The sequence below is a fragment of the Rhea americana genome, unplaced genomic scaffold (genome assembly GCF_003343005.1).
Source record: "Rhea americana isolate MKP2758 unplaced genomic scaffold, rheAme1 scaffold_52, whole genome shotgun sequence".
Classification (NCBI taxonomy): domain Eukaryota; kingdom Metazoa; phylum Chordata; class Aves; order Rheiformes; family Rheidae; genus Rhea; species Rhea americana.
Genome location: NW_028186668.1, coordinates 3,152,825 through 3,176,649, shown reverse-complemented (window position 1 = coordinate 3,176,649; position 23,825 = coordinate 3,152,825). Strand labels below are relative to the sequence as shown.

Here is a 23,825-nt window from a genome sequence, read left to right as displayed (position 1 = left end):
ACAGGATTCAGCACCATGAACAACACCGTGTATTTTTATTATCTCCACCTCTCTGCTAAAAATAATTTGACAAATTGACTGGTAAGGCAGTAGTCAACAATGAAGAAGTCTGACCTAAGAAAATGTAAGATCTTACTGAACTCAGACAAGTTTAATTTCTTGTAGCTAGAGCAGGCAGAAAATTAATGATGCCTAAGAGATGGTCTTCTATATAAAGACCAAGATTTGTAATTTACTCTTTTTTTCAACGTACAAAATAGCATGTCTTCTTAGAAAAGARTTTTGTCGTAGATTAGTTAATGGAGGTTTTCTTCTTTAATCAGTGTTCATGTCCTATATTTTGTTATCCATCTAGACAATCTGAAAGCTGTCTTTAGACATTATAGAAATAAAATTCTAAATAAACTGGTTCTTATGTGAGAAGAGGTAAGTATGGATAATAAGAGGTGGACACATGACAAAGAATCTTAACTCTGACARAAGCCTCAAACCCTCCTATCCCTCATATGAACTCAAATAGCATTAAGAATAAAGAAAAAAGTTACTGTGAAGGGTACTGAATAACTTGATGAATATTGGTGTAAATAACTGGAATGTTAACTTACCTAAAAAAAAAGAACTGTCTCCTTATTTTGGTAGGAGTTGGGCTTTAAGTATAAAAGATCGAGATTTTATTTAGAAAGTGTTTRGATAGGAAAGAAAAAGGAAACTTTGTGACTCCTCCAATATCCCACAAGAAGCAGGCTATAAAGATATGACAGTTAAGCAATCTTGTCTTCAATTCTGTCTGTGAAATCACTTTTAGTGAAGACCCTGAACTAAATATCATTAAAAAAGGAGAAAAAAATAAAACAAAACACTGCAGCTTTTGGGTTCCCCATGKGAATATTTTCTTTTGAGTCACTTGGAGGTAAGTAGAATGATTATATGATAAAATTTAAATTTCATTTAGCTTGCTGCTTAACCAAGTAATGATTCAAGATATTTATCAGTCAAAATAATCTGAAAGTATCCATAGAAGGATTGAACTGATTTAGCAATTCAGAAACCTTTTTAATAATACACTGTAATTAGAGTATGCACATGGCTACATTAAAATTCTGAATTTTATACTACCAAGAGTCAAGATAAAACAAAAAAAAAAGTTTAGGGACTTTATTTCTTCCAAATTTCTCCCATTAATATTCCAATATTATAACACATACAAAAGGTAGTAGTACCTTTTCTCAGTAGTACCTTTTATGGCCACGAGAAAAAAAATCTTACAAGATATGCATGCCTTTTTTTAATTTTGCTAATGATACTAATAAATGTTTCAGGCACAAATGACTCTAACCTTCTGAGTTCCTTATAGTCTGCCTCTCCTGACAGGTAGGCAAGCCTTTCTCTTTGAATGCTCCTGCTTCCCTAAACATAAGGAGCTTTCTTGTCACTGCTCTTTCAGGGTGAGCATGTTTTCCCAGAAAAATAACTGGGCATTTTTATTTTAGTCTAGTCATAGTTTTTCCTCCCTAATACTGACTAGAGAGGAAGAAATTAGATATTAGCCTGAGAGTAATGGACTTTGAACTGAACAATTTAACATTTGCACAATTCAAAGCTGTCTTAGTTAACTGCTTATATTCCAGAAATCATGCGGCTGTGAGAACCAGATTTAGGATCTAATGTTTAAAGTTTAACATGCAGATAGCATGAATATCTCCTCTATTTATGAAGGGAACYATTAAGAGCATGTGTCTACAGTTAATACCATGTATTCTGTTGCAAAACAAACCAAAACGGCAACAAACCATGACAGGCTCTGGGATCACTAATTAGCAAAAGATTTGAGTTGAGCACTGCTACTCTTCTCAAAAAGGCAGCAGAGAAGAGTACCGCACCCCAGCTGCTTCACCGGGCACTACTCACCTGTTTCTTCGGTGCGGATGATAGACCTCCTCCCCCTCTTTCTGCTCCCATTCCAGATTTCCTCCCAGAAATGCTCAGCTGCGTCAGGACCAGGTACCCTGTTTCCCTAGCAGAGATGAGTACCGGTGAGTGAAAGCAGCCCTGGATTCGCCCCCTTGTCCCCAGCCACCAGAAGACCACCTCGCCAACTTACCTGCCTGGCCGGAGCTGCTGACACTTGCAGGAAGGAAGAAGCGGGGACACCCACTCGGTCTTCATTAGGGGACACCAGTGGCTGGTCTAGCTGGGAGCTTGCCTGGACCCTGTAGATCAGCTCGCTACGGAGAGCTTCTACTTCTGTTTTCAGGGTGATAACATGGTAAAGAGACACTGCTGCAAGACAAGAGGACAGGAGCATTGCAAGCCACAGGAATGTGACAGAAAAAAGTCCCCTGGTGCCCAAACCAGCACCAGGGGGGGCAGAGGGAGAGGAGGCGGTATCCTTCTGCTGGATGACGTGCACACAGTCCACGAATTTCATCGCTGCTCTTTCCTCACTAAAGCCAGAGGGAGAGTTCAGCTGCCTCCTTCTGAGGTGCAATCCATGTTACCCGTTGCTCTGTGAAACTAAGGGCATCCAGAATAAGTGAACAAAACGCCCAGATCATTTCCTGTCATATGAAGCCGTTGATATAACCATTAAACTTAATGTACAGAGTGAGCGTCTAAGATTCGGTCTCCCTTTAGTTTTCTTCTTTCTGTGCTGCATTTTGGCAACAAATACTTTCTCATGAGCTGCTTGCTCAATCTACCTTCCTCCTTTCGCTTTCAACTATTCATTTTTGCGGCAACTTGCTATTACCATTTCCCACTGTCTTTAAATTCAGGCGTAACTGGAACCACTTGTATTTAGAGCCTTATCTAAGCATACAGAAGAAATATAAGTTTCCTGGCACTGTATCATCCAATGCCACTTAACAGACATACGCCTATAATGTGTGTGTATAAACATATATATCTATACGCATATATATTTTCATATCTAAAGTGCATATATGCCTGCAATGGCTCAAATAACAATTTATGTTGTTTCCTAAAACAGTGACAAATATTCCCAGGCATGAGTAGCACATTACTGTGCTCTCAGCTGTATAAAGCTGCAGGTTCTATGGATTCAATTTATCACACCAACTTGAAAAGGGATGACTTTTTATTAAACTGATCTAATAAATGTACCAACTTTGCTAAAGATTTCAAAGATCTGGACTGATGCAAGGGGGATTGATGCAATAATAGAATAGGGGAGAAATGAAATAATAGAAGATAAAAAATAGGAGAAAAACTTTCAACATGAAAATTCCTGTTTAGTTTTTTTAGGTGAATCCTACATGCCTGGCTCTAAACTCATCTATTTAAGGTCCTACTAATCCTTTCCTCTTAAAACCCTGAATTAGTAATTCCTTTAATGTACTTGCCATCCTCAACAGCAAGAGTACCTGAAACATCCAAAACATGTTTACCCTGACTTCCCAGACAAAATTAATGTTTTGTTCTTTTGTTAAGGCTTTCAGTGGYTTGGGTCAGAAAAATCAAAAAGCATCACGGTGAAGACTAAAATCAACAACTTAACTCCCAGTGAATACTGATTAAAAAACAAAACAACACAACACAACACACAGGAATAAACTTTATCCTTGCAGGAGATAGAGCTTTTACAGGTCTGGCTGAAAAGCATGCAGTGAATCTTCCCAGCAACACCTGCCAGAAGAACACCTTCAGATCAAGCTGATCCTGTTAGGAAGGAGAGGGAGAAGAAGAAATGGGGCGAGGGAGAGGGAGAGGGGGAAAAACCATCTGTCTTATCATGCTCCTAGAAGACACTTACATATTGTGAAAACCGATAGTGAAACTAGTATACAGCGGAATAAGAGGAGCAGAAAACCATACCCTTTCCACACCTATTTTCAAGGCTAAGTTCAGGTGTAGCTGTTGTTGAAGCTGCGTTTTAAAGCAAACTTAAGATGTACTCCGGTAGATTTTGTGGAACATAATAAGCAATTATTTGATATAAACAGACATGCCTAGAAATATCAGTAGACATTAGAATGTCATTGTTCTGGAACACAGAATGACTACGTTCCAAAAATAAAATAATATGCCTGCTAGAAAAGATGTGCTATTTAAGAAAATGAAACAGAGAGGATGGAAATTATAATCAGTTGCTCAGGAATATGAAGAAGCAATTGGCCAGTGAGGTCTCTGTGGTCATTAATATAAGAAAATAGCTGACAATTATATAATTAACATCACTCAAGTTATTCTTACATAAAATAGGCTGTTTCTAGCCACCTACGTACTTTAAACGGGGTCACTATTTGAGCTGACAAAAGTAATTGTGGTGGCGCAGGGGTCTTCTGTAAGACATTTGGCTTTGGCTTGCTCATCATTTTGATAAATTAGAATTACAAAGGGGAGAGAAGAAAAATTAGAGCAGCCCACACATGACAAACTGTTAAATTTCAAAGGTATTTCTTGCCAAGTTGCAAAGGGATCACTGTTTTCAACTTCACAAAGCTTTATAGCTTCATAAGCAATTAAGGCAAAATTTTCACAAAGAAAAAAATTTTTGACAAATTTTGCAGATGACAAAAACGTAACGGAACAATGGCAGTCACAGTCAGTCATGAAAAATAATATGAATTTCCYGGAAATATGCTTAGTCAAACAATTTATGTTTTAACACAATCAAATGACACTTCACTAAATTAAGGACTGGACATATTAATTGTAAGTAAATAACAGCTTAGAAGGCTCGYTAGCTCCTTTTTCTTTCTTTCTTGACAACTATGTTACGTAGAGCCTAGCACCTCGTTGGAGTTGGTGCCTAGATGCTATGCCTTGCCAGAGCAAGCTTTCCTTATGATTCCATTTCTTGGCAGAGCTGCAAAGTACTCCTTAGCCTGCTTAAAGCCAAGTTGATAAGGTTAACTTATGACCAGTTTATTCTGCATTTATCTGCTACACTGAAAGAAGACTAAGGAGTGTTCACTTGAGGCCTTCCATTGCTGATTTGAGAGAGTGGTGACTCCAGGTGAACATAAGCTCACAGTGGAGCTTTGCTGTTGAAATTTAAATGTAATGTTTGTATGCATATAAGCTAGAGAATATTAAGCAAAAATAAGAACTAGTAACAATTGTGCTTTAACATTCACAGGATCATTACTGAATGCATACAGTTATGATGGCTAAAAATCTAAGAGTGAAAACGGTTCAGAAAAAGAAATCACAATTTATGTAAGAGTCCTAAAGAATCACCATATGGACAGGGTAATCAGTTTGTGGTTAGCAGCCTGTTTTTACTGGTCACCTTTCTTAAAAACTCTGTAGCAAAGGTTTATGCCATATTACTGTTTTGACACAAGGTACATATACTATGTACCTTGCATATATACATATACTAAATTATATATATTATATACTAAATATTACATATACATATACTAAATGTGTATAGTAAAAACAAGATGACAAGTGGCTGCTTCAAGACCAGCTCAAGCAGCCTTTTTCCAAACTATTCCTAGAAAAGAAAATGACACTGCATTAAACAATAGAAACCCAGTCCTGGGCTTGTATCTGGAAGCAAAAAGATATACCCTTATAACCAAGTTACCTGGAAAATATGATCCTATTTTGTATATATAGTACAGTTGATTCATGCACATATAGTAAATCCAATCATGCAGTGCCTCCTTGCCCCAGACGATGAGCTGTTTTAATCACTCAGGTGGGTGGACTAAGCACTAATACCTTAGTGCAAACAACTAAGGAATCTCTTTAATTTAGCCAAGGAAAACTGTTAAGAAATTGTTTGATCAGTCTAACAATTTTACTTAGCTGAGTCTTCAATTTTTTTTTTTTTTTTGGGGGGGGGGAAGTAAAAGCTAAGTAAAACTCAAATTAATAAAGAAAAAATATTTTATCAGTGAAGACAGTTATTTACTAAGGGAAACAGCAGATATGTGAATAAAATCAAGGCTGGCTAACCTCCAAGATTTCATAGCTGAATCAAACAATTTCTGCAAGTAGGTAAATTTCTCTCATTTCTGTTATGCAGAATATCCGATTAAATGATCAAGATAGGCCCTGCTAACCTGCAAATTTATGAAACATCATTACTACATCTGTGGGGAACCGAGGCAGAGATAGTAAGCGATCACACAGGAAGTTTGTGGTTGAACCAGAAACTGAACCCTTSATTTCCTGAAATCCAGTCCAGTGCTTTAACCACAAAAAGCATCTTCTTTGAGGGGGAGGAAAACCCATAATGAAGTTTAACACACAAAAGAGAAGCAGAAGACTTAAATAAGCAGACTTGAATAAAAAACCCCGGCTCACTGAAGAAATGTGAAAGTTTGTTTAAAAACAAATGCTCAGTTTTTAAAAGGGAGGTTGTGCAGATGCTGCAACACAGAGACCCTGGCCAGTGTCAACAGCCGTGCTAGAAGTGCATCTCCAATGGCAAAGGTCCAAATTAGCAACAGAATTGTTCACACACTTCTGAGGTTGCCACAAAATGGAACTGGTTCCTGTTACTATTACAAAAAGGAAGAAGCCATGGTAACTTGTCCTACTACACACGACARTAAAGAACAGATAGAGCAAAGAAAAAGCAAAGCTTCCACCTAAAACACATTTAATTTCAAGTCATCTCTGAAGATGGAAAGAACTGACAAACTATTGTGGAGAAGGAGATGAGGATAAATCCCATATGATAGTTTTCGCCTAATAAAGTAATTTATTAAGATCACTCATAGACAGTCCTCTGAAACAAAATACATATTTCCTTCAAGGGCACTAAATTAGTTCCTTCAGCCCTAAATCCTGATTTCCATAATAATAAAATCAGGGAAGTCTCTGCCTCACATATATCAATCTATTTGTGGTTTCAGTGCTACTGTGGGTATGTATCTTATTATCYTAAATTTAACTTAACTTTAAACTTAAACTTGAGTATATCATAAGTAGAGGACGTGAAACTGTTATACAAACAGCTTAAGCCTTATTTGATATATTATCTTGTTAAAAGAAAAAAAAATCCTAAAAGATTATTTTCTGAAACAAAAGTGGTATTCTTGTCATTTTGCCTCTTAAGGCAAAATTGGTTAGGACAACATGAGCATGTCTGCACATATTAGACATTCCATGCTTGATTTATTTTTTGCCTAAGACTATTTTTCTAGAGATATACATAAGAAAAAAAGTTCACTGTCTTATAACCTTGTTGCATTTATTATATAATTTAGCTTTTAATCATAATCAATATGAAAAGGCCAATAGATTTTCTCCTTAAAAAAAAGTTAGTTTGAATCAAATTTAACTTTCTCCCAGCAACCCAAATTAGACCCATTTTCTTCATTAACATTTAAAACATAGCACAACTATTAGATTTATTTTTCATAAGTTTAACATTACTTAAAAATTTATTTTAACACAATCAAATAATGCTACTTACCTAAAATGTCTACCACCTATGATTCTATTACAGCCATTTTCAGCAACAGCTCTCTGAGAACAGCAAAGTTAGGTCCAAAGCTGGCATGCATACAAATACATAAAGCAAACCTATAGYAGACTTGCACCTATCATTAGTTTTTACAAGACGGTTATTACAGTCCTTTCAAAGAGGATAGGAAATGGCACAGGAAGGAAAAGAGATTATCACAGGTCTGTCTCAAACTATGTAGTAGAACCAACAAGAAATATAAAATAAAAAKGAGAAAACACGAAGGATTTATATATTACAGAAGCTTAATGATAAAACCATCCAGAATGTCACAGTAATTCCTTCTTACTGCATTGAACAGTGAAAAAATGAGCTCTGTCACAGAGCTGGAGCTAACTTCACTTATGCTCTCACTGACTTGGTTACCCCAGCAACGTGAAATATTGCACTTCTGCAGCTCTCCAATTCTATGCAACTAGACAGACTTGGCACAGATGGGCTGAAAATGCATTTGCGCAGTGGCAAAAGGACCAATAGGCCATCGCYGCTCACGTGGGAGTGGCCACTCGTCGTCTTCTGCTGCTGCACACCGAGCACTTTCAACAGAGGGCACCGGCCAGGGATCCAAACGTTTTCAAGCCGCAGCGTTATTTATTTGTAGTCACGTTTAATTGCTACACTGTTCTCCAGTCTTCAAGAGCAGAAAGGGAAGGGTACTGTGCATGACCTTTCACTTTGAGGTTTAGTAAATAATTAGGCCACATCAGAAGCAAGCATGGTGTAAAATAGCTGTAGGACTTCCTTACTGTCTTCAAGTAAGAAAATCACCCCTTAGCTGCTCTTAGCAATTTGGGGTATGCCTCTGGAACCTGACATATAAATGCAGTTACATTTTAAGCAAGCAACTACATCTTTGTACTTTGGCATTATTGAATTCATTACTTAAGATTATTGAAGATACAGGTCATAAAAACAGGTCTACTCTTAAGATGCACCATCTTCCACCAAAAGGAAGATTGCTGTAACTGAAGAGAGTAACACCCCAACCAAGCCAAAGTCTAGCATGTTAAAGTAATCATATTAAGGTTTTCAGCATATTCCCAGTGTTTATTCTTAAAAAGGATCTTCTATCTATGTAGGTAGATAAGGAATCTCTTCAATAGATCTAAAATTAAGCCCCAACAAAGGATATAAAGCTTTGAACTAGCTAAGTCTAGGTTAGAAACTAGTACATGACCAATGACATTTAAACATCACTAATAATTCAAACATGACACTCCCAGCAGCATGATTAACTTTTAAATTGTTCCTAATTTCTTTTTGTTGTTGTTGAGAGAAAGAAGCACCTAACTATTTATTAATATAGCAAGATTTAGAAGTAAAGCCTTCTAAGCAGCTTAGGCACTGAGACTGAAACCATGCATTTCCCTAGAACTTTACCTGCTTCTACTCGATCTTGTTCATAACAGGAAGTCCCCTGCCTTTGGTTTAGGTTTCCTTTATAGCATTTTAGTTTTGATGTCCCAATGCCATTTATGTTTACATATTTTTGGGTTTTTAATATACATTTTAAGCAGTACTTGCAAATTCTGAGAAAAATCACCAAATATTATATTGTAAATTTATCTAGTTGATATAAAGGTCTATATGTATTTACTAAGCAGACAAAGATAATATCAGACTTACAAACATAACTTAAGGCATTTTGGGACAAAGCTGTACCTTGAAACACAGCTGCCTATCAGTTTTCAGATAAGAAAAAGCAAATGGAAGTCTTGAATTCAGAGCAGCCTGCTCAAGTAAGATTTACTGACAGTTCTCCAGACAGCAAACTTGCTGTTTACTCAAGAATATTATATACATGAAGTAACCATATCTGAGTTATTCCTTTACTGTCACTATTTCAAGAATCAGAAATGGCTGTCCCCTCTGCACCTGGTTTCCTAGGTATCAGGTTAAACTTGAGCTGAAAGTCTTCCACTAACACAAGAGAGGACAYATACTTTGCAACTTCAAAGACAGTGGTAAATCCTTATTCACAAGGTATTTCATACCACAACAGGCTGTATGTGTGCAGCGAGTTAAGCTTACTTATGTATTGCTCTGTAACAAAGTAAAATTTGCCTCAGCCTGAGCATTCTACTGCAGCTATATGAATTAATGAACTATATACAGATTAGAGTGCCATCAGACCATTTAAAATTGATATTTAAAACATTTCTACCAGTAGGAAGTAAAAATAGTCATAAACACTTAAAAATATGTCTTTCAGTCAAAGTAACATAGTATTCAGATCATCCCTCAATTCCCCAACAAAGGTTTTGAAATGCAGCACACGATAGAAAGCAGCAGAGGCTACTGAATATCCACTTTACTCTTTAATGCTTCCTGAAAGCAAGGTTATGTAACAAAGCTTAGAAATGAATATTTGTAATTTAACTTTTTTTTTTTCCTACTGTAATAGCATTTCAACTCTGTATCTAACAATGCAGATGTCTTATGTGCACTGGTTTGTTTTCTAACTGCAAAACTRTATCTTAAGATTAATCAGTTAACATACATACAAAAATACCCCTATACTCGTACTAAAGAGAGATCACAAACTGGAATAAGACATTCATATCACTTTTATTGTATCAATTTATTTCATATGCCAGTACATAAAAATAGAAAAGTGTTCTTTGTAAAATTAATTTTATTGTAAAAACCAGATTAGAATGAGAATGTAAAACTCTACCATGGTTAGCACACATCTGGTAACATTTATGCTTTGTCTACAAAATTTAGGAGTTAAGAATACTTTATATGATATTTTTGCTTAAAATACATATTAAAGAAAAAWTCAAGTAAAATCCTTGCATTATTTACTCAGTGGCTGTTTCTGAATTCAAAACATCAGTGTTATTTAGAACTTGAATCCACTTTCTCTATTTTCACTACTGAGGGTTCTACTCTAAATTATACAAGGATAGTGTTATTAGTCTTAATGGGATACACCATATTGACCCCATAACATGCAGGAGGTGCTGATTTTATATTTGACAGAAGCACTCCTAGGAGAGTCACCTCATTTACAAAAAAATTTCCACTTTTCAATCACTGAATTATGAAATATAAATGGAAGTATGGCTGTATCTTTTTGCTAATAGAAGAGACCATACCTTAGAATCTCAATGCAGCCTTGCGCTCGCCCGGAGAACATCCAAGGTGACACAAATGATTAGCTAACAGATGCTGATATGCATATTTTATATAAATAGTTAATCCATCTGCCCTTCAACTGAGAGATTGTCCTTAGCCTACCAAATGGATTTGTGCTGTATTTCTAATTTTACCTGAGAAATGGACATGTAGGCAGCTATATCAGTTAATTTTTCGTCTGAAATTATAGCTTATTTCYGCATTTCACAGTTCAGAAGCAGATATTGGGAATGTAAACTTGGGTTATAGGAAGTCTCAAGTATTTCCGCTAATTAAAAGCGCACACATGGTCTTATATTGGATAAATCCTCCTAAGGATTCTATTGCTACAACTGTTCAATTTCTGACATTTTTTAAAGTTCACCTTATAAAAGGAACACAGTTCCTACACAGAGCATATTCAAGCCAAAAGATGACTTTCTTACAAACCTGTGAAATAAAACTCAACTCCCCCTTCCCAAACCAGACTAGAAATTTGTATATACAAGAAAAACATTTGGGAAACTTCTATACATGAATGTGGAGTATGGGAAATCATGTAATAGTATTAAGTAGAATAAACACAATAGAAGTCATAATACAACTTTTGGCAATTTAAAGTTACTGCTATGGTTCCTGCAACGCACTGTCTTGTAATAGCGTTTGGCAGTAGATAACTGTGGGTTGCCATTATACAGACTGTAAAATAAAAATTTGTCTCGACTTGTCAGCTGTAAAAGGTCAGCAACAAGCTTCTTGCTCCTTCTCCCTCCCTTAAAAGGAAAAGATCACATTTACAGCAATAGAATGTTTACATAAGAATTAATATTTCCTTCCCCTTTTCTTTCAGTGGACTTCAAAGCCAACACAATGAAAAACAGAATGATATTCATCCACAAGTACATGTGTTCAACCTATTAAAAAAAAATCCACATAGAGAAGGCAGAGAAAACCACAATAATTTTAAAGTATGACTCTTTGTCTTCTCATATCAGCTATTTGCAAAGTTTCATCTCCATGTCCTGCAGACACTACAGTGAAGACAGAGCCTGATAACCCAAAGCACTGTTTAAAACTGCTCATAAAGTACACTCTATCTAAGTTGCCATAATCTAATACCACACACTAGACATTACAGTGGCCAATAATGAGAACATTTCTTGTTTACACAAGAACACCTTGCAGTTGACAGATAATGCAGGAGGTTGGAAAGACAGCAGGGTGTTCTGGGTTGGGTTTTTTGTTTCTTTGTCTGTTTTGATCGATTTGAAGTGAGGGAAAAAAAAAAAAAAAGTCCTTTGGTCCTTTGTTGCTTTGGAAATCCATACTTTATGAAGAACACTATGGTATTTAATGGCAAGTTTTGACAACTTTGAAATAGTCGTTTACTTTATCTGCATTCAGTCTCCAACAAGTAATCTATGCCATCGGCTTTATCAATTGTTTTTAGAAAAGCAGACTTGCCCACTTATTTTCCTTCTCTCTCTTGTCATCCCGCCACCTTAATTCTAAAGCACTGCAAAGTAGCTGAAAAAAAGAAAAAAGTATGAGTGAAGCAAGGACCTCACACTGTGGTTTTAGGAACACATCACAGAAAAGAATGCTACAGTCTACTAAATCCTTTTCGCTATGTAAACAAGTGCCTCCAAAGAGACCACGCAGAAAACACCCCTCCAAAAACCATACCACGTACCACTGGAATGCCGAGGAGATAGCTTTAGTTTGACATAAATTCAAAGCCAAGTTATGCTGGAGAAGATTTTAGCTATTTAGGCAGATCTATAGCTTTTTCAAGTCAATTCTAAATATGTTTCAATAGTAGTAGGACAAGGTACTTACCAGAGGGAGCAGCAACATCTAGTTTATATTTTTTTAATTAGTAAAAAGAATCGCCATATTTTTTTCTCATAAAGATGCATCTCCCTATCTACTATTTGCTGACAACTACTATCCAATGTGAACACTGGGTGTGTACATACACCATCCAATGYGTACATAATACCTGTAATTCCATACAGTAACTGGAGGCATAATCATTAAGGCACCAATTCAAAAAAGCAGTTTTAGTCATTGACAGAAATCAAGTACAAGCTTAAAATACCCTTGTCCATCAGGAAACAGATTAAGTATGTGCTGAGCTGCTTTTCTGAATCAGAGAATTGTGGCAGAAAGGTTTATTAAAAAAAAAAAAAATCTGAAGAAGAAATTGTACAGTTTTGGGGGAAGTTTTTCTAGTTGTCTTTCTTCCTATAAAAATCTATTTTGAATAGGTAACTATCAACTGCAGGAAATGAGCAGTTAAGCCTGTTGGAGATTTACATAGCCACACAGCCTAGTACAGAAAGACTGAGCTAGTATCACGGAACTTTGTTACGATTACTTAGGATAAGGATCCTTAAAGTCTGAAAAACATTTAATCGGAATCAAGCTCTCGTAAATTAAGTACTGCTGGTTATAATGTGCAATGTTAGCTTCAAATTCTCAGTACAGCTAAAGAAAACTAACCATTCCACTGATACTTAAGCTATTTTCACACTGTACAACAGCACCGTAAAAAGACTTTTCAGAAGCAAGTGGATAAAAGTGTTAAAATAAGCATTGTCAGGTTTAGACTAACTACTTAGGTCTACTAATTTACGCACTGCTCAATTTTACTGTCCTTGCCCTAGCAACTGTAATTATTAATCTCTAATCATGCGATTATTTTTAATTATTTGGATTTGTTTCTTCTAGAGGTATATAAAAAAGGGCACAAGTACTTAAATATACCAACTTAAAAACTGAATTCAAATATACACACCTCTACCTTGTATGACACTCTTACCACATTACCCACTCTTCCTCAGGAATTCTACCTCAAATGCACGAGCAGACTAATACCAACAGAAAGTTTGCCAATAATTAATGAGGACAGCTTGGTGCAGAAAAAGCTCTGAAAGTTAGACTGCATATCTCTTTTTGAAGGGTACGTTCTATGAAAAAAATTGCCTGGGAACACCCAGCAGCCACTACGTATAGGCACATTCAACTTCATGGGCACGTACTATAATACAAATAATAAAATGAAAACAGGGAAAGTGGCTTTTCCTCTACACTTACAATTTTTTTTAAAAAAATATATATGTATAAATGCATGTATATTTATACACATGTGCATATATATATATACACACACATATAAACATATATATAAGTACATAACCATAGAAAATACTAACAATTTAGGATGATATACCTGTAAGCATACGCTACTATAAATGTTATTTTATATTACTTAACACTTTAAAGCCTCCCCATCTTCGCATAATTTAAAATTTCAATAAATACAACAGTACCTCATGCATGGCATATTTTAAACAAAGTCTAAGAGAAACGACAAAACATTGTGCTAACCATGATTGCCTGACACGCTCACACACAGTAGCAGTGAATATTGAAGAGCCACTGTTCTAAACTAATGCATTCTGTACTACTGTTGTAACAAGTTKTTTTTTTTTTCCTTTAATAGCATCCATTGTACATATCAAACAAATGGAAGATATGGACAAAGATATCAAAAAAGTATGGGAAACATGTAGAATGGTTCATTTACAATGCTGCAAGTGTAAAAGTTATCTGAAATATCTTAATAAAGCATTAGACCTTTCCAAGTTTAATTTCACTCTTTAGGCAAGTACAGACATGATATACATTTAAAAATGGACATTCTTTTACCACTTTTCACAAATCAAGGTACAGTGCAGTGTTCCCCCTCCCAGCAAAAGAATATCAGTTATATTATTGTTACATTAGATGATGTTTTCGCCATTTCTTCAGGGGAGTGACTCTTTATTACTTCTTTGATGAACTGTTCAAGTGCAGTGAAATACCCTTGGCACTGCCAAGTGTCATTATGAGTTCCATCAGGAAAAATCGCCAATCTCTTAGTCCGAGCTGGGGATAATTCATAAAGTTGCTTCATCATAACTGGTGGAATTAACTGGTCAGACAACCCAGAGATGAAGAGAGAAGGCATTCTGCACTGAGAGATTTTTCTGTAGGACAAAAATTTATTTTTGTAGCACCATAAAGGAAGATATCTCATTGGAAAGAAAGAAAACAAAGTGCTGGCCATATGTGGGATGCTAAGAAAGGTGTTCTCCACCATGATGGCAGAAATTCTATGGGAATTTTCGGAAGCTAAATGAACAGCTACTGCTCCCCCCAAGGAACGGCCAAAAAGAAAAATTTTTGTTTTATCAAGATCTGACCTAGTCATCACATAGTCTAACACAGCCTCAGAATCTAAGTACAAACCTTCTTCACTTGCTTCTCCTTCACTTTTTCCATACCCTCTATAATCAACAAGGAGTAAGTTTACTTTCAGGTTTACCAGCATTAACAAAGCATTTGGCAACCTGTGGCCAATGTTGCCTGCATTCCCATGAAAGTAAATGATGGTTGGAGAATATGCTGCATTGTCCCCTGTATATCTCAGCAGAATAAGATTGAGAAGAACTCCATCTTTGGTTTTGATGAAGATGTTTTCATGTGGTATACCAGTAGGCATAGGAACATAAAGGCGTGATGAAGAGGGCTGTTCAGGAAAGTAAAGCAATACATCCTGGAATTTATATAATATACCTGCTATTGATACAAATATTAATATAAGTAGCATAATGCCTCCATATAAGTGAAAAGTTACTATCAAAGGTAAAAGAGAAATACGGCAGAGACCCCAAGACCAGGAAGCCAAAGCTAGTAGCCATCTTTCAACAAAGGTCCAAAGCATCCATGACTTTTCCATTGTAGTAGTCAGTGATCTTTTACTCCAAGTAAATCCTGTAGAAAAACCCAAACATACATGTATAAATACAGAGGGAAAGAAAAAATGAAATGATTTAGGCATTCAGACTTCTAGAAAAATCAATGTTTAAGTTATTATACAATAGAACAAATATCAAATTTGAGAGCAGACTCCCTCTAGACTTTTTGGAAACCATTCAGTTCTGTAAAATAAATTTCTATCATAACCAATCATAAGAAGTTTTATAATTCTTCAAGATCATTTACATTGTTCCAACACTTAGAACTCTAGATAATTGTAACTCTAGGTAACTGATAAGTTAACATCATAACTTGTGCTTTCCCCTAGATCTCCTTACTGGCAAGCAGAGCAACCATGCAACCATACAGACCATGATATCAATTTGTCACAACTCTTCTAACTAACATAAACAAAAAAAGCCCTTATTTCTAAGCTAATACAAATTAAGGTTGATAGAAATGGTTCAATAAACCTATGCACTTCCTTCTGCAATCAGGCTAGGCTAACAATGTACACAGGGTCAGCTACCACGTAGCAGCTGTGTTTTCAGTACCTCAGTCAACTATGATTATAAAGCCAAACAAAACAATGAAATAATCATAATAAGACAAATTTAAGTACAGCGTGACATAACAGTTAGGTTTTGCTATATTTGGACTGATTCTGATTTGTTTTGATCGTTTTCTATCAACTTTATCAAACTATATCACATTTTTGCTGTATAAGATGATTATGTTATACAAGACCACTGAAAATAGTCACCTCACTATCTCATCCTCTGATCAATAAGTACAACATTTTGGACTGAGAACTCCAAATATGAAATGGACTCATAACAAAAAAAAAGATGCATACAGCATAAAATAAGGAGAGTGACAATAACAGATTGAATCTTCTATCTGTTCTACAACAGATAAGTACATCTCACAGCATACAGAGAGTATCTCACATTATTCATGGCTGGAAATAAAGTATAGTACAGAAATTAGAAGAAATTGCCAAATTTACATAAGAATTACAGTAACTATTCAGTTGACATTAACTTGAATAAACACATTGCCAGAGGTGACAACGCAAGTTGGCTACTTTAGAAATACTCTAGTTGTCTACAAGATCATATCACAGACAATCACAGTTTAGACGCAGTCTAAGATGCAACTTCTTTGGAAAGATTTAGTACAATGAGACATTAAAGCAACTCCAGAGGAGTCTGACGTGTAGAGACATGTTCAAGCACTGTGCAGCTGAGCTTCAGTTGGTATGGCTGCTATTGAATCACTTCACTCAAACTAAAGCAAGCTATACGGGCTAATATTACCAGAGAGGGCTGCAACCACACCAGCCATATTGAGAGGAYCAAGTGATCAAGTCACCTCTGTATTCACAGCCTTTTCCCTCACTATGAAAAGTGCTCATGATGACACTGTCAGCTCTATGAAAGACTTTATTCTTTCTCTCTATAGAGAGATGATTATATAGATCAGCAATAAACACGTCAGCCACACTTCGAGATTCACACACTAACGAAATGCAATGTGAAATCAAACTTTTGCACAGTGTATCTGTTCCCACCATAAAAAAGGTAAAATATGAAGCAGTCTAGATTGCAGTTATCCTCAYTTTGTTTTCTTATATTATTTATTCACAAGTTCACATTCAGAATTGACATTCAAGTTTGTATAGGTATTGTCTACAAGGAAATTTAATTATTGTGATCCCTTTCTCTAGTTAGTCAAAGTCCAGGAGAGACACGAGGTTGCTATTTTGATTTGTAAAAGAACTTCCTAATGAAGTTGACAATTCCTGCAATAATCTAAAGCCTGTAAGAATGGTAAAATTGATAATGACACAGTAAAAACATTCTCCTTACCCATGTCACGCAATTTTACTGAATTYCTTACAAAATGAAAGAGACTCCAAAAATACTTTTGCAACAAGACATTTACTACAGACATTTACTAAATATACTACAGAGGAACAGATTCATAACTAGGAATCACTACTTAAAAAAAACAAAAAGGTGATAAAAATCTTAAGATGATTAAAAACTTTTGTGAATGCCTACCTCATACACATCAAGGGCTGCTATTTGTAGACAGATACCTATAACTGATTTTATAAGCCATGTTAGTTTCAGTTGTCCACAGCTTCCTCTTTTAACTTCAGTAAGACATGCAAAACTGCAAAAGCACTATACTAGTCTGTGATACTGTTGCTGTAAATTTGATTACTTCTATTTTATAAAAGCAAAACCGAAAAAACTCCTTTGTTACTAGAACTGCAAAGTCAACACATCTTGATCCTAAAACTAGGACTGGATATAGTCATGTATTACTATGTTGCAATGTTTCATTCAGCATGGAGGTAGTGAAATTAGAGATACTGTAAGGCAAATTCAATTTCTTGCAATCAAAAAGCAATCCCTCCCAATAACATTAAGGGCAGCTTTCGTGTGTGTGTGTGTGGAGGGGGAGGAATAGTTTGTGCATTTAATATGTTAATTAGCAGGAAGGATAAGCTACACAAACACACATCTTTTCATTTAAGTAAGACTGACTACCTTGCACTACAAAACCACCGAGGTGTTTTCCCCAACTGCATGAAACTAAATCCATCCATTTCCAGGCTTAAATTGGATGACATCTGTTACTTCACATCTTCCTGAAGAACTAAGATATGTCTTTATTCTAGGTTCCGGCCTACCTCCTTCTAATACTATTTGAAAGGTATTTGCTTTGCTTTCACAAGCAAAGAAAATGATGGTTTATCATAAAAGCAGAGGCCTGAAAGACTTTAAGTGAATACAAACACACTTTCAATAACACTACAAAGTGATTTCTGTGGAGTCCAAAGAAACTTGCAAAGTAGTTTGGCCTTCCAAACATACCTTATTTGACCTGAACAGTAAAAGATACAAACAGAACTAGATTTACATTAAAGGACATAAGAAAGAAAGAAAATAACACAGTAATTCAGTGCGTGATAACTCATTCAGTGATTGATAAGATATTCCTTAAATCCTCAACACTTCCTGCAGTTCATGAGTGCTCAGCATACTGTAAGACTAAAATAAACCTCTTTTTGTTTTTTTGGTTGTAATTTTCCTSATTGTTTGGCTGTTAGGAAGCTATATGTATATCATACTAAATATACTACTAAATACTATATAAACTAAAAATATTAGGTTAGTAAGATGATCTTTCAGATAGTTTACAGTACAATGTCTTAAGACAGAAAGACTCTCTGTTGAATTACGGAGAGCACCTGCTACAGTTCTCCTATATCTGTTTATTTTCTGTGACTAACTGGATGCCACAGAAATCAGAGAGGTGGGAAACAGAGAGGAAAAGGGAAAAGAATCTATTTAGACTTTTGATGTTCTCTAATTGCTTAGTCAGTCCCTCAGTCAGAATGTAATATATAAGCAGTAGGCATATTCTAAGACTGAAGTCCTTAAAGTAACGTTAGTAAGCAAGATAAGCAGTATTAGAAAAATTAATACTTGGTTAATTAACTCAGCTAGAAGAGTTAAAGTCACTCTTCAAAAGCTGAAGAAATCCACTCCAAAAGAAAAGCCTAACAGAAGGTCTCCACAAGACTAACCATTGTAGGAGAGGCAAAAAAGAGTGCTGATTTTTATTCAGGGCTTCTGTTTTATCGTTAATTGAAATTGAGGTGGAACAGCTATCTGGTTACCTTGATATTGCCTAGTTTCACCATTAATATAAAATCCATTCTTGATTTAAAGATTTAATCTCAAATATATGTAGATTCACAGAGGAAAGCTTGAGTGGACCTGGATGCTGACAGAAAAAAATGAACACAAATGTACCAAAAAAAAAAAAACCACAGGTTACATCATGCCATTTTAATGCTAGAGTTGCCTACAGCAGGGGAGCTTGCAAGTAAGAACAGTCTTTTGTATACACTGTCTATATAGAGAAATACAGCACTTGGAAATATTCCTTCTAATGTACAGCCATCAGACTTTTCCAGGATATATGCCATATACCTTCTCTGTATTCAGTTATAATTTCTAGTCCACTATAATAATTTTCTCCACCTTTAGCATCAGGCAGTTGGTTTGAGCTTGTCTACCTGCAAAACAGAAGAGTTAACTTTCCACCTCAAAAAACCTGTTTTTCTGGTCTAGAAAAAGAAACCACTCATAGACTTGCTCCATTACTGTTAGATGTCCCAGTCAGAACAAGAAGGGCATATCCTTTTGCATATTCTAAAAAAGAATTTTTCTTTTTAAACAATTTCTCAGTCACCTACAAATACGACTAGGTTAATACTGTGCTTTAAACAGCTGGCTGTTTAAAAGGATTACCTCAATTACATTGTCTTCTACTGCTAGCTTTTATCATTGCTTTACAGAAAGACGGCATAAACCATCATCCATATGTTAAAGATGAGGACACTGGAATCAAAAACTGAAGTGACTCTGGAAAGTCGGTCAATAGGCCAATAAAAGGGTGGTGGAAGGCCTGACAGGTTTTCAGTTCCAGGCAAGAAATTTAAGTTTCACTACAGACTTCCTTTTCAGATTTCCCAGACAAAACATTATTCACTTGGAAAGCATTTTTACTTTAAGTTGTTCGTCTGTCACTAAGACTTAAGCAACACAATACTGCTGCACTGTATTTCAAGTAATTGCCATAATTTCTGCTATGATGAAATTCTCCTATGTGAAAAAGTCATTCCCTATTTTACAACACATACGATAACAGAATTTGATAGATGTAGACTATTTAAACATGTATTTGATTAAATTGACTGAATTAGAGACTATGATAACAAGCAAAAGGGAAGTTTTTGTCTGTTTTTTAGGCTTGCTGTCATGGAAGTCAATAGCTATGACAAGTATAGTGCCACCAACAGCAGAATAAGTCTTATCTGACAGACGTTTTCCTAGACAATTGATACAAATTCCAAGATATGTTCAACCATGCTGCTCCACGCTTAGCTGCCCTTAAAACTAGAAAGTATTTCCTAAAACTTAATAGCAAGGAAGACCGAGAAATCTAACCTTAGTATTTCCAATTCAACATTTACCAGCCTTCAAATCTGTAATCTATCTTCATTTTTTCCAGTCTATACAAAACCAGCTCCTCTGCTCTTTCCTCAGAGATAATGTTTTCTTAGGTGCAAAAATGATCAGATACCTTTCCTCTGAATTCTAACTGCTTCATTTCCTCTTCTCCCTCTTGCTGAGTACTATCAAGTTTGGAGCAGAAAACAGTAAAAAGAAGTATCTTTAAAGACTTCAAAACTGCACCAATAAGGCTAGCTTTTGTGAATGCCAGTGGTTCTCACAAGGTAAGTTTGTAAGCACCTTCAAAAACTTAAAGACAAGCAAAAAAAAAGTGTATTGAAAAACCAAGTTCTAAAATCAGGATTTCCCTTAGCACAGAAAAACAGCAAAGTAATATGCCACCTATACTCTATTAAGACTTAATTGGAAGGAAGACTTAACCAGAGTGCTCCTCTGCCTAAAGTAATCCATTTGTTGTAAAGCCCATTAGAGACCCCTTCAGTGTATACAGCTACTGAGCAGCCTCGAATTACCTCTCAGGACAGAAGAAGAAAAAAAATCTGACAGTATATGTCTCAATCAAAATTTACAGCCACCTTTTTATCTGACAGGGATACATCTATTTATTTATATCTATCCTGTTCTAAAATCACAGGCCAAAAATTACTGGCACAGACAAATGTCATATTCAGTCAGATGGGCTACATATCCAATTTTTAACTAATTACTGATCATTTAAGTCACTCATAACAATACACATTCTGACAATGATTAAAATCTTTATGAACACAACATTTTAATAACAACTTGCTGTGCCCTAATGCTATTCTTAAGTTGATAATGGTCATAGCTATTTAAGACCCTTAAATATCTAACTGACAAGAATATTCAAAGGTATCTGTGAACAGTTTTTCACTGATTTTGAATGGCAATCAGAATTACTCTTATATTTGTCACTACTTCTGGATGTATTTTCAGTTTGTCTATATTTTTAGTGAAAAAAAAAATAGCTAGTTTTCACATACTAGTCACATTATAAGACATTTACCTTTGGAGGTGATGATTTCCCGTGCCTCATCTCTGCCTGAAAGAAAATTGCATTTGAGAACTTTCAGTAAAATTGCTTTTTGAGTTACACACATAATTACTGTTTGCTATCAGTCATCTGAAAGCAAATTAAGAGGAACTAACAGCCAGTGAACTGGAAAGTTATGCATCTCCTTTACTTATGAAACATGTATATCATCTTTCTCTGATGTTCTTTCTGTCAAGCTCAGCTTTTGCACAAAAGGTCCGATGATATTTTAAAGTTTATCTTACCATAAAATTGAGAATGATGCTGAAATGTACTGTATGACTGTACATAGAACAGATAGGCTACAGTGATGCATAATGGTCAAGTTATGGGAGATTTACATTGACTCCTTAAAACTAACGTTTAGAGAGTAAAGTAGTCTTAAATTTAGCACTAACAGTATTCAGATATTTAATGCCTGATCTCTGTACAAAGAGCTTTACAAAAAGTTAGTCTTAAGATTCACTGCAATACCTAGTATTTCATTAGTATTTGAAAATAAACAAAACATACCCAATTTTGTTCAAAAAGAGATGTTTTCAGACATTTCTGTTTTGTCCTATTGCACTTCCCTTTCCTATGCTCCACCTTCTCCAGACACACATAATACTTCACACAAGAGTTCTATAAAAAGAAATACTAAGTTCTCAACTGTCACAAATTAGATGCAGTGCAGGGGGGAGGAGAGGAATCTGATTTGAGGGTGAAATTAATCTCCAAGAAAGCCTGCAAGTTTAAGGACAACAAAATTACACTTCTTCAATACTAAAWACTTCCAAGGAAACTCTTGTAATAAATAAGACAGCACAGTAGCTACTCCTAAGGAAAAAGGAGAACCAGAAAAACAAAAATCCTAGGCATAAGGGTTCTACATTTTGAAACCAGAAAACCACCTCTCCTACTTACTTTAAATAACTCTCCCAACTTTCATAGATCTGCATCAATGGTGCAAATTTATGATCAAAAATGTTTTTCTCTAACTCCTACTATACTTTCTTTTTCACAGCTGACAAATCCTACTGATTCTTACAGTCGTCTCATAAATTATGAAGGTATTGTAGAAGAGCAAAGAAAATTATCATRTTAGAGGCTTCACCTTCTAGCAAGTCTGGGCTCCTAAAACTTATTACTTCTCAAGCATCTGGAGTTATTTTTATTTTTGCTTAGAAGAAACATTCTTCTAGATGTTTTCAACATATTTACTTGAAGCAGTTAAGCACATAAAAAAAATCATGATCCATTTTCAGCCTCCCCTCCCCCATTTGCCGAAACTGCTCCACAAAGCAACAGGGGAAAATCAAAGAAAAGTAAGATTTTGGTGTGAGGAAGCAAAAATCGTCTCGAGGATTCACAGGAAGGTACCCGCACTAGTAAGGCTTGGAATGGTACTCTCAAGGCAGCAGTTCCCTATGAAGAACAGCCCGAGACAGAGAAATAGCAACCACACGTTCCCACAGAACAGGGCCTTGGCCCCGACCCCTCCCACCGCGGTTACGAGCTGCGCRGTAACCAGGGCGCCCCCGGGCCGCCCAGCACGCTCCCCAAAACGAGCTTTCCAGCCGCCGCMGCCGCCTGCCTCCCTGCCCTATTTCCTCACGCCGCTTGCGCCAACCACTGCCCCGCGGAGCGCCACCGACCCTCTCGCCTCCGCGCACCCACCCGCCTCATCGTCCCGCGCGGACGCGGTGGCTGCTGCTGCTGCTGCTGCTGCCGCCGGCGGGACCTCAGCCGGACCCGCTCCCGGAGCACCAACTTCAACCACTGCTCCGTCCCCGGCCGGACGTCGCCGCCGTCACGGCTTCCGCTTCCGAGGTCAGGGATCGGCAGCCCGCCCCCTCCCCCGTCCCGGGCCGAACCAACCGGGGGAGGAGGGGAAGGAGGCCGGGATAAAGGCRGCCATGGCCGGCCCTGCCCCTCCCCCTGACCCCCCGCTACAAACCGGCCGCGCTCCGGCAGCAGCGGCCGCGCGCGTTCCCCACGAGCGCTGACTGCGCAGGCGCGCGAGCCGCCGCCGGCAGCTGCGGGTCCCCCCCCTCACCCCCCCCCCCGCGCGGCCAGAACCATTGCGCTGCAGGGGGAGGAGCGCGGGCTCTGCCGTCACCGAGTCGCTCCTCCCGCACCAGAGGGGAGTCTCGGGGGGCGGGGGGGGGCCGAGGGAGCGCCGCTGGTGCGGCCGGTGTCACCGCGGGCTCTGCCGGTACCGCACCTGCGGGTGAGTCTCGCCGGAGAGTGGCGACTCCTCTCTTCCTCCCCCCCCTCCTCCGCCGTGGGGAGGGGGCGGCCGCTGCGGTGTGTGTGGAGGTGCCCCGGGGAGGGAGCGCTCGCGAGCGTGTGC

The 23,825-nt window shown here is 37.1% G+C and overlaps 3 protein-coding genes across 6 annotated transcripts in view; 1 reads left to right on the top strand and 2 right to left on the bottom strand.

Moving 5' to 3' along the window:
* The window catches only part of TNFSF13B (TNF superfamily member 13b), a 31,668-nt gene extending 8,446 nt beyond the window's left edge, over positions 1-23,222 (bottom strand). The window contains exons 1-3 of the mRNA XM_085318125.1: positions 23,150-23,222; positions 2,102-2,514; positions 1,909-2,014 (exon numbers count right to left, since the gene is read on the bottom strand). Of these exons, the coding sequence (XP_085174251.1) occupies positions 1,909-2,014; positions 2,102-2,428 (433 nt within the window). The 5' untranslated portion in view covers positions 2,429-2,514; positions 23,150-23,222. The remainder of the gene's footprint in view (positions 1-1,908; positions 2,015-2,101; positions 2,515-23,149) is intronic.
* ABHD13 (abhydrolase domain containing 13) lies at positions 10,000-23,718 on the bottom strand. Of its 4 annotated transcripts, XM_085318121.1 has the most exons (4): positions 23,150-23,209; positions 22,004-22,114; positions 21,464-21,499; positions 10,000-15,391 (listed from the first exon to the last, which is right to left on the bottom strand). In XM_085318121.1, the coding sequence occupies exon 4, from the start codon at positions 15,354-15,356 to the stop codon at positions 14,343-14,345; it is 1,014 nt and encodes a 337-aa protein (XP_085174247.1). In that variant the 5' UTR covers positions 15,357-15,391; positions 21,464-21,499; positions 22,004-22,114; positions 23,150-23,209; the 3' UTR covers positions 10,000-14,342. The 4 variants fall into 4 exon arrangements, with proteins under 4 accessions (XP_085174247.1, XP_085174250.1, XP_085174248.1 ...); XM_085318124.1 differs by lacking the exons at positions 22,004-22,114; positions 23,150-23,209 and adding an exon at positions 23,697-23,718; XM_085318122.1 differs by lacking the exon at positions 22,004-22,114 and having other exon boundaries at positions 23,150-23,239.
* LIG4 (DNA ligase 4) overlaps positions 23,618-23,825 on the top strand; it is a 4,337-nt gene continuing 4,129 nt past the window's right edge. The window contains exon 1 of the mRNA XM_085318120.1: positions 23,618-23,702. The gene's annotated coding sequence lies outside the window, so the exon portion shown is untranslated. The remainder of the gene's footprint in view (positions 23,703-23,825) is intronic.

Coding starts and splice junctions, on each gene's coding strand:
- ABHD13 (XM_085318124.1), bottom strand. CDS start 15,356: ATGGAAAAGTCATGGATGCTTTGGACCTTTGTTGAAAGATGGCTACTA.